Consider the following 14,449-nt stretch of genomic DNA (forward strand, 5'->3'; position numbering starts at 1 on the left):
GTATCCTTAACATTACTGTTTTATTTTAGTCATTAATATTAACATTGTTTAAACACTTAAGTAGGAATGATTTACAGGTTAGAATTGCAATATCTGTCATAAAAAAAACAGCATATTTTCTTTAGAGAGTAATTGACATCTAAGGTTACTGTCTAAATTTTCGACTGAGTAGAAAAATATCTGGAAATGAATCTGAGAAACAAAAAATGCCCATCAAGGGCCACTAGGGCAAAGTGGAAGGGGAGGCACTTCGCTTTTGTATATCGGCTGATATTCTTTAAACAGAATATGATAGACATACATATATATACTGATATACCTGAGTTATTACATGGCTTTGTTCGATACTCGATTCTGATTGGTCAATTACAGCATTCTAAGGTCTGTTATTTCTTTATAGCAGACCGTTGCTATGAAGAACAGGCTGTTGCTATGTATAACAGACTGTTGCTATGAAGAACACACCGTTGCCATGGACACAGGTCTGGTCAGATTCTGAAAGAGCAATAAAATCATTGTTAAATCACTAAAATCATTTTAAAATGATTGTTCTGCGTCAAATTATTGATATTTTTGGAACATAATCTTACAAGTAGGATAATGTACAGTAAGCAGGTCACTATTGCGAGATAGAACCATAAAATTAGTTTAAAATCAGTGCTTTGTGTCAGACAAATGCAAGCCGAATATCTGTTTTATTTTGGTAAGTAACCATGTAATAAGCGGGAAAGTATATAGTGAGCAGGTCGTTATTGTGAAATAAACCTGTATCATCCTGTCGGGATTTATTTCACAATAATGACCTGCTCACTGTACATTATCCCTTACACAATATCTGGCCTAGAAATAACTGGTCGGGCTCCAGATGTTAGGATGCTTTTGTGATTTAATTTTCCAAGTTAGGATAGAGCTTTGACTCAGGAACCGTTCAAGTTTTGTTTTTTGTTTTTTCTAACTAAATCATGTCCTAACTCTAATTACCATGGTTACCAAACAGGTAAGATAGGATCTGGAAGTGAGGAACTTTGTCCCCCTGGCTTTCTGACATCCTGTTAACAAACTCCTCATGGGACAAAAAAAAAAAAAAAAAAAAAAAAAATCTGCCAGAGAAAATCATGCGAGGACAAACACGCTGAGAGGAAAAAACTGAGGTGCTGAAATGACAGGCGAGGAAAGAAACGCGTGTTTCTGTCGTTGTTGAGCTGTAGCTGGATGTTGAGCAGCAGCAGCAGCAGCAGCAGCACAGTCCGGGCTGTCGCTTTAAGACAACGATAGCTTTGTGTCTGATTAATTCAATGTACGGTGACGCGTTAGTGGAGAAACCTTATTAGACTCACAGCCACACAGAGACAGAGAGGACAGATACTGCACAGACCTGCGCGCAGCTGGAGGATTGGCTTCACTTTTTAATTAAAAAAAAAAAAAAAAAAAAAAAAAAAAACACCTGAAGTTATTAATTTTAATAATAAACCGTGGGCGTTTTTGAAGATGAAGACATCTTGAGGATGGGTTGCACACATTTGGAGTAAAAGTCTGCATCATCGCGCGCCAGAGGAGCGATTTTCCACCACCAGCTGGAGTTACAACATCAAAAAGGAGGAGGACAGAATATCGGAGGCATGTCGTCGGAAAAACACGGTGAGATCTTTTAATCGTGTCCTATCTTTTAGTGTAATTGGCAGCCTAATTTAGCCACTTCTTAATCCCCGTCGAGATGCGAGAATTAGGTTATTATTGTGTGGAAATCGTCTTGTGTGATCTGCGGATCCGTATCTTTTCTCTGTCATCTGCATCTCCATCCGCTGTTTATCTGCACAGCGCTGCTTCTATAGGATGATGCACCGCTGTGTGGGTGCAGCCTGAGGGGAGAAAAAACACCACACAGGGCCTCTTATTATATCAATTCAGAGTTTAAAGTCACATTATCAGACTTTATATCATTTTATTTTTATCTCGAGTCTCAATTATGTCAGAATTTTAATTATTTTATGCATAAAAACTGAAGAAATCTGTGTGATATTTTGTCTAAGAGGCTCCTTTACAGTTTTATGATGGTTTTATTGTTATTTTTTTTTATTTTCTCTTATGTCTGTCTCATTATGATCATTACGCACAGGCCTACGTACATGTCTCCTGACTATAGACATCAGTGTGGGTGTCCTCTGCGCGTCCACAGCTCCACTTGTGCGCGTGTTTAACAGCCTTAATTAATAATCCTCAACGTCTGGTGGTGCACTAAAAAAAGACATTTTTGTCTCGCCTTTGTGGTGGTCTCTTCCGGTCTTTTGTTCAGTGCAGCTTGTCTGCAGCTTTACAGTAAAAAAATATACAGAATAAAGATCATAATGAAAAGCATAAAGTTGCCTGTGATACTGTAAAGGGCAGACTGACTGTACAGGAGACTGCAGACTGCAGTTTGGGCTGTAAAACGTGACTGTTGTCCTGGATGTTCATCCACTCTGAGGGGCCAATAAATCCAGAGATCAACTATAGATGCCAATTTAATTATAACGATAATAATGATAATACTAATAATAACAATAACGATTGTTATTATTATTGTGTATTTGTATAGCATCTGTCACACAAGCTCAGGTTGCAGCTCAGATTTCTTTGCAACAAAGAAATTACATTCAAGTGTTTCAGATAAAATAAAAATACCATAATTAATATAAATTACAATAGGGAATAAAAATCCATTTGATGATAATAATAAAATAAACATATGATTATCATATATATTATGTATTACCATGCATGTGATTTATACACACACATATATACACACTACTGATTGTATTTTTAATATGTATACTGTATTCTGTGCAATTATGCTTTATATATATCTTTATGTCACTGTATACTATATATGCCTCCTTATTTTATATATGTTTGCGCAGCACAGTTAGTCAAAATATTAACCAAATTGTAATATGGCCAAGTACAATATTCAAATCACAGAAGCTGCATTTTTTGGATAAAAGAAAAATGTGTGACAAAACAGCATTATAATGATGTATTGTAGTGCTGCAGAGATGCCCGTGCCTACAAATCTTGTTCTCCAGATGTAATAAAACATGTTTGTTTGGTACAGACCCCAATAAATGTCACATCATCATGATTTTAATGTTTTTTTCTGTGTTTAGTGTCCATTCATCATGTGCCATTATATTAAGTTATATTAAACAATCCTGTGAATGTCCTGTTTGTGTCTTGTGCAAAACAATTTTCCGTGCATTTATCCATTTTTACAAGAAAATATTTTTATCCCTTTTTATCCTCATTTTTATTCCTCTGTTTTCTTATAATGACTCAGTCCATGTGTCGACATGGAAGACAGGAATTGAATGGCATAATTAATAGAAAATAAGGAACTCCACTTGATAATAATAGTAAAATGAGGATGACATGATGAATACATACATAGACTGCAAGACATGAGGTGCAAAATAAAACCAACTTAATCATAAGAAGAACAAAAAAGTTCAAAATAGTTTGCACAGACTGCATAAAATCAAGTAAAATACAACATTTTAAGAGAAATGCAGCAGTGCAAAACAAAGTGCAAAAGAGACCTTGAGCCCTTCAGCCAGAACATTGTTTACCATTTGAAATAATTATCAGGATATAATACTTTGGAAATACAATGACTGGGAATAATTTTTGTCGATGTAAACCCAGCAGAGCTCAGTATGTGACTAAGTAATATTTTTTAAATATTATTTCAAAATCATAGTGGGATAAAAAAAAAACAAACATTAAAAGCATTAAGTCTAAGTATCTCCTAAAGGACCCTTGTATGTAGTCACTAAATACAGGCACTATCATGTTAACACTTGAAATGCTCTGCCAGGAACAGATAGCACAAATATTATCTCTACTCGTTACTTATGATCAACGAAATGTCTCTAATCCTAATCTTCATTATGTAATTGTTACTAATAACTAGGGGACTAATAATTATGATGCAGGTCCTCCTCTTCACAGCTGGAAAGACTGTTGACACAGTGGCCCTCTGAGGCAAATTTGGCCTGCGCAGAATGAATAAAATCGACTTGACTTGTCAAACACGTGCAGGGGAGGAAGAATCAAATGATTCTGAAAATTATGAGAATATCAAACAGGTGAAGTTAGCAACTGTGCAGAGGTTAAAAGATCAGTTCCTGCAGCTGAAGTGGCACCATGAGCACCAGAGTATGTCATCATGTGATCTACGTTGTTGAATTTAAAGAGGTATGAAAAGTATCTACTCTGTGAAATTAAAGGTCCGTCATCGGTCCATCTCAAATGAGCCCCAAAGCAGTGTTTCTAGATGTTGTTGACATACGGCTTTTGGTTTGCATGGTAGAGTCTTAACTTACATTTGTAGATGCAGCGACAAACTGTGTTTACTGACGACGGCTTTTCAAAGTGTTCCCGAGCCCATGTAGTCTCTTTTAAACAATTATGTGGGTTTTTAATGGAATTTTTAATGCAGTACCTTCCGAGGGGTCAAAGGTCATGGACATTCCATGTTGGGTTTCAGCCTTGCCCCTTTTATGCAGAGATTTCTCCCGATTCTCTGAATCTTTTGATGATATTATTGATCGTAGATGGTCAAATGCCTAAATTCCTGCAGTCTGCATTGAGAAAGTATTACTAAACTATTTGTGAACTTGATCCCATTCATGATTGTGAACGACTGAGCCTTTCGAGTTCGGCCCTTTATATCATGATAATATCACCTGTTACCAATTAACCTGTTTACCTGTGAAATGTAATGAAACAACTTTCACAGTCAAAACAATAAAATTTATCAGTTTGAACATTAAATGTCTTGTCTTTGTACTGAAATGAATTGAATACAAGTCGAAAAGGATTTGAAAATCATTATATTTTACACTGACATCCCAACTTTTTTGGAAATTGGAATAAATCTCTGAATTGCCTTTACTACAAACAGCCTTTAAAATAATACTCTGAGTCAAGCACTTTTAGTACACGCACTTTTACGTTCAGAATTTACCCCCAGAGGATTACGTTGCAGCCTGTTTTGCAGCTGAAGGCGGTAGCAGTCTCGCTCAATACTGAACCAGTTTCAAAAGTTGTTTTCCCCATTAGTCACTTAGACACAAAAACATGGAAAATAGTTATCCATTAGCTGTGGCAGCTATGTAAGGCACCACAGATCTACTTTAAGGCTTTTTTATTTGAATTTTGTGCCAAAGAAAATCAGCCACTCTTTATCTTCTTTCTTCTGTTTAGTCCTGGCTTGACAGTTTTTGGATTCAGCACCAACATGTATTTTTCTCTTTGCCAAGCTGCTCGTCTCATTGCATCATGACCTTTTAAAGGTGTCCCTCCCCTCGCCGTGCTCTCTCCTTTTCCCCTCTGTATGTTTCTGGTCCAGTTCCTGCTTGTGACAGACTTTGGGGTCTGTTATGTAAAGCCGGTCCCCGAGCACAAGTCGTCATCCCTCATCACTCACACTGCTCCGCTCTCTGACTGCCTCCTGCTCGCTTCTTCTTCTGTCCTATCAAACCCTTCCTCCTCCATCCTCACCTCCATCTATCTCCATCTCTCCTCCTCATGTCGCTGTCAAAGTGGATTACTGTACCCTCGGCCGGCTCCAGACTGTGAAAACACGACACCCTATCAGTCATTTTCAATGTTAAGCAAACACAAAGGGAGCAGAGGTGTGAGCATGAAATGTTCAGACGTCCAAAAGCAGACAGACAGACCATCAGACAAAATGCCACATTTTCTAATTGCTAATAAAGAGCATTTTTCAAAGGAGGAGAGGAAAAAGGTTTTTCTCCTTTAGAGGTCAAAATGTCAATCACTGCCTTCATTAGCACAAAGACAAAGGTTTTCTTTCTGTGTGGAGGCGTTCAGAGCTGTGGTCTGTGTAATTGTTTCCCCCTCCTTAAAGGGACAGTTAGGATTTTTGAAGTGGGGTTTTATGAGGCTGAGCAATGTACTGCTGTAGACGCGGTCTGCAACAAAATATATTTTAGCCACCTAAAAAAATAAGTTTATCAAGTGTACGCAAGCGCAGGGCAATACATCCACATTACTTATGGTTATATCTTGTGAAAACACCAATAGTTATATCAAGGTAGATGTGTTTGGTCAAAAATGTTGTGATACTTGATTTTGTCCATATCGCCCAGCCTAGTTTACACTGTATTTAGAATATTATCACTGCTTTACCTTGTCATCTTGGAAACCAGATTTTTTCTCCCGCCTCAATCCCATACTTGTGCTTAAAAAATTGTTTTTTACTTTGGAGTTGAGAGCAAAAGTCACTCAACACTGTGATTCTGCTTTAAGCCAAATTTCAGCCTGAAAAATAGCAACTAAACTGAACTGAGGTCTTGAATGAGCACTTAGATATTTTCTCTTTTATAGCATTTGGATACTATTGAATGTCAGAATTGTATTGTTTTATACATGTTATTGAAAAACTATTGAGGTATCGATATTTTTGACAACCTAAGTTGCTACAGTTATCTATCAGTCAGCTCAGTGTTTCAACAGGTAACATTTATCCATTTTACACAACACAGCATTTCAGTAACTCTTATTACACGCTCATCGAGCCACATTATGGCTGACTAACATAACTTCACTATCCTTTATAGATAGAGTGATGTTTGGCTTTTATAATCGTGATTTCCTGTCAGGTGGACTTTTTTTGAGGTGGCTAAAATCCATTTTTGCTGCTGAGCCTGTCCACAGCCGGCCATTGCTTAACTTCCTACACTTGTACTCCTGCTGCTTCTCCAAACTGGGAGCTTGCTGACCCCCATCTACTAGATAATGCACTGACTATGGATCAGTGTCTCATACAATCCCACCCAAAATCTGAACTATCCCTTTAACAGTGAGCTAAAACATTTTACATTCAACATGTGCACAAATGTGCTGTAACAGAGCATGAGTTAGATAACAAGTCCTCAGTTTTACACGTGTTTCTTTTATTGTTCTTCCTCTGCTTTTTCTATTTGTGACTCCTCTCCTACCTGCTTTTTTCCCTTATCTTTCCTCCCTCTTCTTCTTCTTCTTCTTTTTCTTCGTCTTCATCGCTCAGGTCTCGATGACTCTGCTCGTCAGACCATGCAGCCTCCTCCATACCTCCCCGGCCCTCAGGACCCTAACGTGCCCCAACACCCCAACATGCAGCCTGCGCCGGGCACCCAACCCAACTACCCTCCTCCGCCTCCTCCCCCGGGCTCAGAGGGGTATCTCCAAGAAACCCAGTTCCACTGCCCTCCGCTAGGACCCCAGGGGGCCCCGCAGGGCTACACGGTCCAGACCCAGGGCCCCGGAGGCACCATGCCTCACCCCCCTGTAGGATACCTGCACCCGGGCTACCCGCTTCAGCTGCAGCCCTGCACCGCTTACGTACCTGTCTACCCCATGGCGTCGGTGAGTCAGAGACAAATGCTTTTTAAAGATTTCACAGCTCTGACATCAGGCTGCTGCAGAATTACACTAGACTCTGTTCAAAGTTAAATATACTCTGCATTTGTCTCCACCTCTCATATCACTAACCTTTACAGATTTGATGCATGAACATTTATTTTGAACACTTTATTTTTGCTATAATTTACAACTACATTTCTTGGAAAGAACCATGTAATGAGGTAGCAATTAAAGGGAAAATACAGGCAGTGATCTTTTATCTCAGTTGGTTGTGTTGAGTTGATAATGAGTGTGTATTTCCGGAGAAATTTGCTTCAAAGAAGAGCTACACTGAAACACAAGTAGATTAATTTATCACTAATTTGCTAGGATTGTCGCACCCGCTGTGCCATTAATTAACTTGACATGTATTTACCAATCAAGCAATGTCTCCAGTTTTCCTATAATTTGTCCAAAAACTACAGGCCTGTGAAATAAAATGATTGCAAGAGTTTGTAGCGATGTTTGTAATGGCTGACTTGGTTAATGTGATTTTCACTTCTTTTTTGGTTATATTGGGTTATTTTTGACTGTTTTTTTAATATATTTGAATTTACTTATTACTTACTTATACCGCATGTCATTGCATTTTTAGCTAATTTCCATTGCTGTCCCTCTGCTTTTATAAAAAGTACATTTACATTCTGTTAAAATTGTCTGATCACCAGGCTTTTTGATTAGTCAGAAAAGGCTGGTAACAGGAGATTGACAAGGCTACCTTTATTTTATTTGACACATTTTACACACAAAGTAATTCAAAGTGATGTACATGAGACATCAAGATTAAAACAATAAAACCTCAGACAGTAGCACACCTTCTTTTGGATTGCAACTCTCCAGAAATATTCCTATACTGCACATTCCCTGAAGAGTTCTTTGCACGTTTGTGCACAAAACTGTACAGTAATTTAAATACCATTTTGTGCATTTTTTTTTTTTCTTTTTACAATATTCTCGTATATATTATTTTGAATTTTTTGTTTTCTGCTTATGGTTCTGCAGTACTTTCTTTTATCTTTCTTAATATTTTTCTACTCAATATGTTTATTGTTATGCACCAAAACACTAAGACAAATATGTTTGTATGTGTAAATCTACCTGGAAATAAACCTGATCCTGATTCTAATCTGAAATAAATGACATTTGCTTAGATTGGTACGTAAAATAGCATCATTCATTTTGAAACTGTTAGTAAGTAGAGTTAATGTTCTTGAGATCAGGTGACCTTATGAGAGATCGCCTAATAAATCTGAGAGGGTCACAAGATGATTAACAATTTAGGAAAGAAGAAAAAAACGCCTGTACTGCACAAGAGTATCATTTTTTAATCTTATTTCCTAAAAATTTTTTAAATTGTGAAACATTGGAGTGTTTTACCTCTACACAACTATAACTATCATAAATTAAACATGTTCATGTAGGGATGTGCTTGATTACTTGACTAGTTGATTAAAAGGTTGATGCCCTTGCTAGTCAGTGCTAGAAATGTTAGTTAGTTAAACTAATTATTCATATTTCATAAATGTACAGTGCCGGTTAACTGTTGCATGTTAGATATTAAGCTTAACAATTCATCCCATACCCTGAGGTAAACTGACAGTGGTGAAATTAGGCCCCGAAAATGTGATTGTGAGTCATGGAACAACTCAAAGTGCGACTGCTTTTGTTCTCCAAGTCTCACAACCAAGTGCACTGAATTGTAAACCAGAGCTGAGGTCTAATCTTCTCCGCCTCATTGGTCTCTTTTAATAAAATAAATATTAAGAATCACTGGCAGTGTATGATTTATCTTCCTGTGCTTACATTCATGTGTGCAGGATTACAGAAATGAGAGCTGAATGCAAGGAATATTTTATCAAGAGCAAAATCTGCACTGTAGCAGGCTCGTCTTGCAGGCCAGCCACACAAATTAATCATAGTTTGGTTTTTTTTTCAGTTCCTGCAACGCTACTCATACCGCTGAGACATGCACGACTCTTTAATACGTGCAGATGTAATGCTGTCCTCCTCTTTCACCGTGTCACCTTGTTTCTGTGTCTTTTGAGTGGAAAGTGCCTTGTAAGCTGCTCTACGACAGCTCTGCTCTTTTATAAACCACTAGTACTCACTCTCTCCGTCTTCTTCTTCTTCTCTCCCTCTGCTCAGGGTCAGCCCTACATGCCGGCCGCGGGAGGACACCCAGCGATCCCACCGGGCCAGATTCATCCCATGCAAATGCCACCCAGCATCACCCTAATGGACCGTCGGCCGCCTCACGACTACCTGCCCATCGCCGTGCTCACCACCGTCTGCTGCTTCTGGCCGACAGGCATCATTGCGATCATCAAAGCAGTGCAGGTTAATGACACGTCTTTTGATCTTTGAGTTTTATTAACATAACGCCGCCTTCACCAGAGACTTTGGAATGTAAATGCACCCTAAAGTCATTTTTACATCATTTCATGTTCAGAAATGTACTTGCTTTTAGAATGACTCAAAGTATTCAGAAAATTATGATACATAAATCACACTAAGATTAGTCATAAGTGGGGGTAATGGTTTTCAGCCACACTGGCAGCATGGAGCTAGGAATGCTAATGTTGTTTGGTCCACCCTTTTGGTCCAGACTATCCAGAATATCTCTACAACTGTGGGAGTTGCCATGAAATTTCGTTCAGACATTCAGAATCTCCACAGGATGAATCCCCTGACTTTTCCTCTGGTGTTGCAATGAGGTGGTCCTTTGTGTTTTTGAATGAACCATCATGACGACTTTAGTATGAACTGCCGTCGTAGATACCAGATGTGCCAGATGTGCTTGGGGTCCTGCGTTTATAGATGACTGGCACATTATGATTGGCTATATGTTGAAAAGGAGCTGTAGATATTTTCTCCTTTTATTCTCTCGTCGTTTACAAAGTAAAGAGGACATGTTTACATGGATGGTTTCCTCAACAAAATTCATATCATGAGTAAAAAACAGTTTTTCTGCTCAAAATTAGCTTGAAAGTTGATCCGGCTGAATTTTCTGGTCCCTCTGTAACCGTAAGAAATAGGCACGACTCCGACTCATGTATGTTGACACTCTTAGAAATAAAAACGCCAACTAGAAGCATAAAGGGTCCTTTAGTTTGGCCCTATAGGAGAACCCATATTGGTTTCCTTGTAAAACATTTTATAAAGGTTCAACTTGGAACCCATTCGGAGAGTTCTATCCAGATCCCTACATAAAGGGTTATATCTAGAACCATCTGTGAAAGGTTTCACCCAGAACCCCCTACAAGAGGTTCTATAGAGAACCATTCTATGGTGTTATGGTCCCACCAAGAACCCTTTCTGTAGGTTCTATGAAAAACCTTTTCACCTCCCTCGGTGCTAACAAGAGCTCTTTTATATTCCAAGGGTTTTATCTAGAACCCACTGAGAGGGTTCTACCAAGAACCCTTTTATATTATGATACAAAGAACTATAAAGGGTTCCTTGGCTTGGCCTCATAAGAGAACCTTTTTTGGTTTCTGGCAGAACATTTTATGAAGGTTGAATGTAGAATCCTTCGAGAGGGTTCTTCCTAGAACCCAAAATAAAGGTTATACCTATAATCATCTGTGAAATGTTTCAACCAGAATCCCCTATGAGAGGTTCTACAGATAACCATTTTATATCACTATGGTTTCATTTAGAACCCACCCAGGGGGCTCTACCAAGAACTCTTTTTATTATGATGCAAAGCACCCGTGACAAACTGGTTCTTTGGAGGAAAAGGGTTCTTAATGGAATAGTTAGAACCCTTGATGAAACCTTTATTCACAGAAGGGTTCTTCAGAAGTAAATAGTTGTGGGTAGCCCTTCAGGAAGAACCCTTTTGGAACCCTTCTTTCTAAGAGTGTAGTTAAAACACTTGTAAAATAAGAATAAAATGATCAACAGCAGAAGGAAACTGCTGCAGAAACCCTAAAGAACACACAGAACGATGTCATCTATACGTCTGCATTTAAAGGCACAGTCTGCTCTTTTAGGTTAACATACAGGTTAAATTGAGCGTGACGTTAGAAATGTAAAGCCTCAGTCTGGTGGCTCTCAGACCCCATGATGCCTGTTGTTCGCCTCCGTGACGGCAGTCTGTGCTGACCAACATGCACACAACAGGCCGCATTACGTAACGGCACCATTGTCGGTGCAACGGGATAGAATGGATTTTTTCCTCTGGGGCCGCTCAGCTGGCTTTGACTTGAGTTGAGCTGACAAGGCATGGACCCACCGGTCTGAGCTGTATATGTCGTTATGGTGTGTTAATGCTGTGTGTTGTGTGAGTGGCCTCTTTCTGCACATTCAGGCCGTGCTGCAGTGAAATCGATCCATTCATGGTGTTTTAGACTCTCTCCTGCTCCCACTCGTGCATCTTCTCCTTACATAACATTTATTCTAATTTCTCCTCCTCTCCCACAACCCACCCCCCCTCCTCCCTCCTGCATCACTTAGGTGCGTACGGCGATAGCCAGAGGGGACATGGTGACGGCGGAAATAGCCTCCCGCGAGGCACGCAACTTCTCCTTCATCAGCCTGGCTGTTGGCATCGCCTCCATTGTGCTGTGCACCATCCTCACCGTGGTAGTCATCATCGCCTCGCAGCACCACGACGACGACTGGGAGCCGTAAACTCCACGCAGCGTCAGACAGATGGGAAATCATGGCATATATTAGCTAGCTAACTACTCTCAATCGTTCGGAGGAAAATAGGAGCACTGAACATGCACACAAACTGCTACTGCATCAAACACACACACACATACACACCGACGACCAAAAACAACCAATCACAGCTGATGTTCAAACGCCAAATACAAGCAGCTGTCAAATGAGGTCCAGTATTGCTGTTAGCACAGCGGCCGCTTAATATTTACACTCAGATATGAGCTGCAAGAGAGATACAAAGCTCCTTGCATTAACAATTCATTTGACGCTGATTAATTCATACAGATAGATGAGAGGGGAGGTCACTGTGTGTTTCAGTTTTACATATTCCAACAAGAGAATCTACTAAATGAGTTATTTTTAGGATAGTTAAATGCATATTTTAGTCTGACAAGTACAAGAATTCATGTGTTTTCTTCTGTAAAAACAAAAAAACAGTGCCATGTTGAAACAGTGTTGATTTACAGAGTAGTATTATTGCTGATACACTTGGATGAGAGACTGTCAAACTGATTTAAAGTGTTCGAGGGGGTGATCAATACACATTTAACACACCAAATGGAGACTGGACTGACTGGCAGAGTGTAACCAAACACAGAGTATTTATTTGAGATTCGTATGTCACGTGGACATTTTAGCTGGATGAGATGATACATAATTTATTTGTTAATTTATTTAAAATCTGTTATTTATTAATTTATTCAATATCTACCCATGCATTGACTGTGTCTGCTATAATTTACAGTATATCACTAGTTTAATGCAGCTATCTGACTCTTTGAAATTGGTTTAAATTTGATATCTGATGATGATTTTTGCACTTTGTAGTGACCAGATGAGATGGCGCAGCTGCTTACATTCATAATTCTTATAGTGCATGATGAATATAAATTTAAGCTAGTGCAAAAATAGCTTGTCTCCCAGCTATTGGTGGGAATATTTCCTAAAATATTTAGAAGTGTGTGGTACAGTATTTTTTCAAACTGTCAAACAATATAAGACAAGGAGACAATTTAGATGATAAGTATTTGAATCTTATTGTTTTCGCGAGTATTTTAGAAGTGTTTTGGCCTATTTTGTGTTGCACATCTCTTAGCTATTTAATCAGTCAGACACTGTATATGAAACTTTAGAGCAACGTTAGACTTACGAGGCAACATAACCCTGCATGTCATCCTCAGTTTGTTTCCATTTGTCTTAAATATTGCGGCTAGATTAAGACGTGCGGCTGTGAGCTCCTGTAACGTTGTTTCACCGTTGTAACACGATGAGTCAGGGTTCACCCAACATGGTTTCCATAATGTAGCGTAGCTCTGAGCAGCAGGTGAGCTGTGACGGTATTACAGTATGAAGAACTATTATGTGACGTTGCGGGCGAACTGAAAATGAATGTTTCCAATAGGAGAGAGAGGGAAAATATTAATGCCTATAGTGTATTGTAGCACTTTCCGCTCTATGAAATCTTTCCTCTGCTCCCCTTTCTCTCCTTTTTGTCTTTCTCCTGTCCACATGAGTTATTGGACCTATTAATATATCCCCTCTGCTACTCCCTTTCCTCTGTTGGTCCCTATGATGATGATATTTTTAAAAGAATTATTCAGAGAGATATTAAAAATTATTAAAATTGTGTTTGTTGACAATGAACATGAATAGAGACTGTATAAATACAGTTTATTCTGTAATAATAAATTATTATTATTATTATTATTATTATTATTATTATTATTATTATTATTATTTTATCACTAATGTATAATATTGAGTACATTGAACACATCCAGGCCTGTATCTATCAAACTTAATCAAAATGGTAACTTCACATGTAGAGCAGGAATAGCAGATCAGAAATTTTGTTAGTTTAGTTGCGTAAAATCTGTACTGTCTCCAGTGACAATGACCATGTGAAATTAGCAACAATATAAGACATGTATGGTATATAAATATAAATAGGGAAAACAACAATAAATAATTGGTTGAAATTGTAACAAAAAGAAAATCAAACCTGAGCAAGGAAGAAAAAAAATGTGTTTGGAGAAAACAGCTTAAAGAAAGATTTCAACTTATAATAGGCAAATATGCTAATAAGCCATCTAAATTTTAATATATAGCTTTTATATTCAAAGTAATGGTTCAACATTTTGGGAAACACTTTTTTTATGAGAATTAGATAAAAAGATCAACGTCTCATGTCTCGATATTAAGCTAGGAGATATTAGCTTAGCTTAGCTTAACACTACTGGAATCAGTAGGTAGCAGCCTGCCTCAGTTCACAAGTAACGAATCCCACCTCTAGGCACCTCTAAATTGTCGTTTGTACACTTTGTTCTTTGTA

At 38.4% G+C, this 14,449-nt stretch overlaps 1 protein-coding gene across 1 annotated transcript; it reads left to right on the forward strand.

The window, feature by feature from the left end:
* The first annotated feature begins 1,143 nt into the window (after positions 1 to 1,143).
* prrt1 (proline-rich transmembrane protein 1) lies at positions 1,144 to 13,939 on the forward strand. The gene is made up of 4 exons (XM_084739815.1): positions 1,144 to 1,638; positions 7,073 to 7,410; positions 9,592 to 9,783; positions 11,905 to 13,939. Exons 1-4 carry the CDS (start codon positions 1,620 to 1,622, stop codon positions 12,079 to 12,081), a joined length of 726 nt encoding a protein of 241 aa, XP_084595941.1. The 5' UTR covers positions 1,144 to 1,619; the 3' UTR covers positions 12,082 to 13,939.
* Positions 13,940 to 14,449: the final 510 nt, after the last annotated feature.

The sequence above is a fragment of the Lutjanus erythropterus genome, chromosome 16 (genome assembly GCF_056507025.1).
Source record: "Lutjanus erythropterus isolate fLutEry1 chromosome 16, fLutEry1.hap2, whole genome shotgun sequence".
NCBI lineage: Eukaryota > Metazoa > Chordata > Actinopteri > Lutjaniformes > Lutjanidae > Lutjanus > Lutjanus erythropterus.

What these genes read in the sequence shown, in the direction of transcription:
- prrt1 (XM_084739815.1), top strand. An exon ending in CTGTCTACCCCATGGCGTCG is followed by an intron (nt 7,411 to 9,591) that starts GTGAGTCAGAGA and finishes CCCTCTGCTCAG; the next exon opens with GGTCAGCCCTACATGCCGGC. An exon ending in CGATCATCAAAGCAGTGCAG is followed by an intron (nt 9,784 to 11,904) that starts GTTAATGACACG and finishes TGCATCACTTAG; the next exon opens with GTGCGTACGGCGATAGCCAG.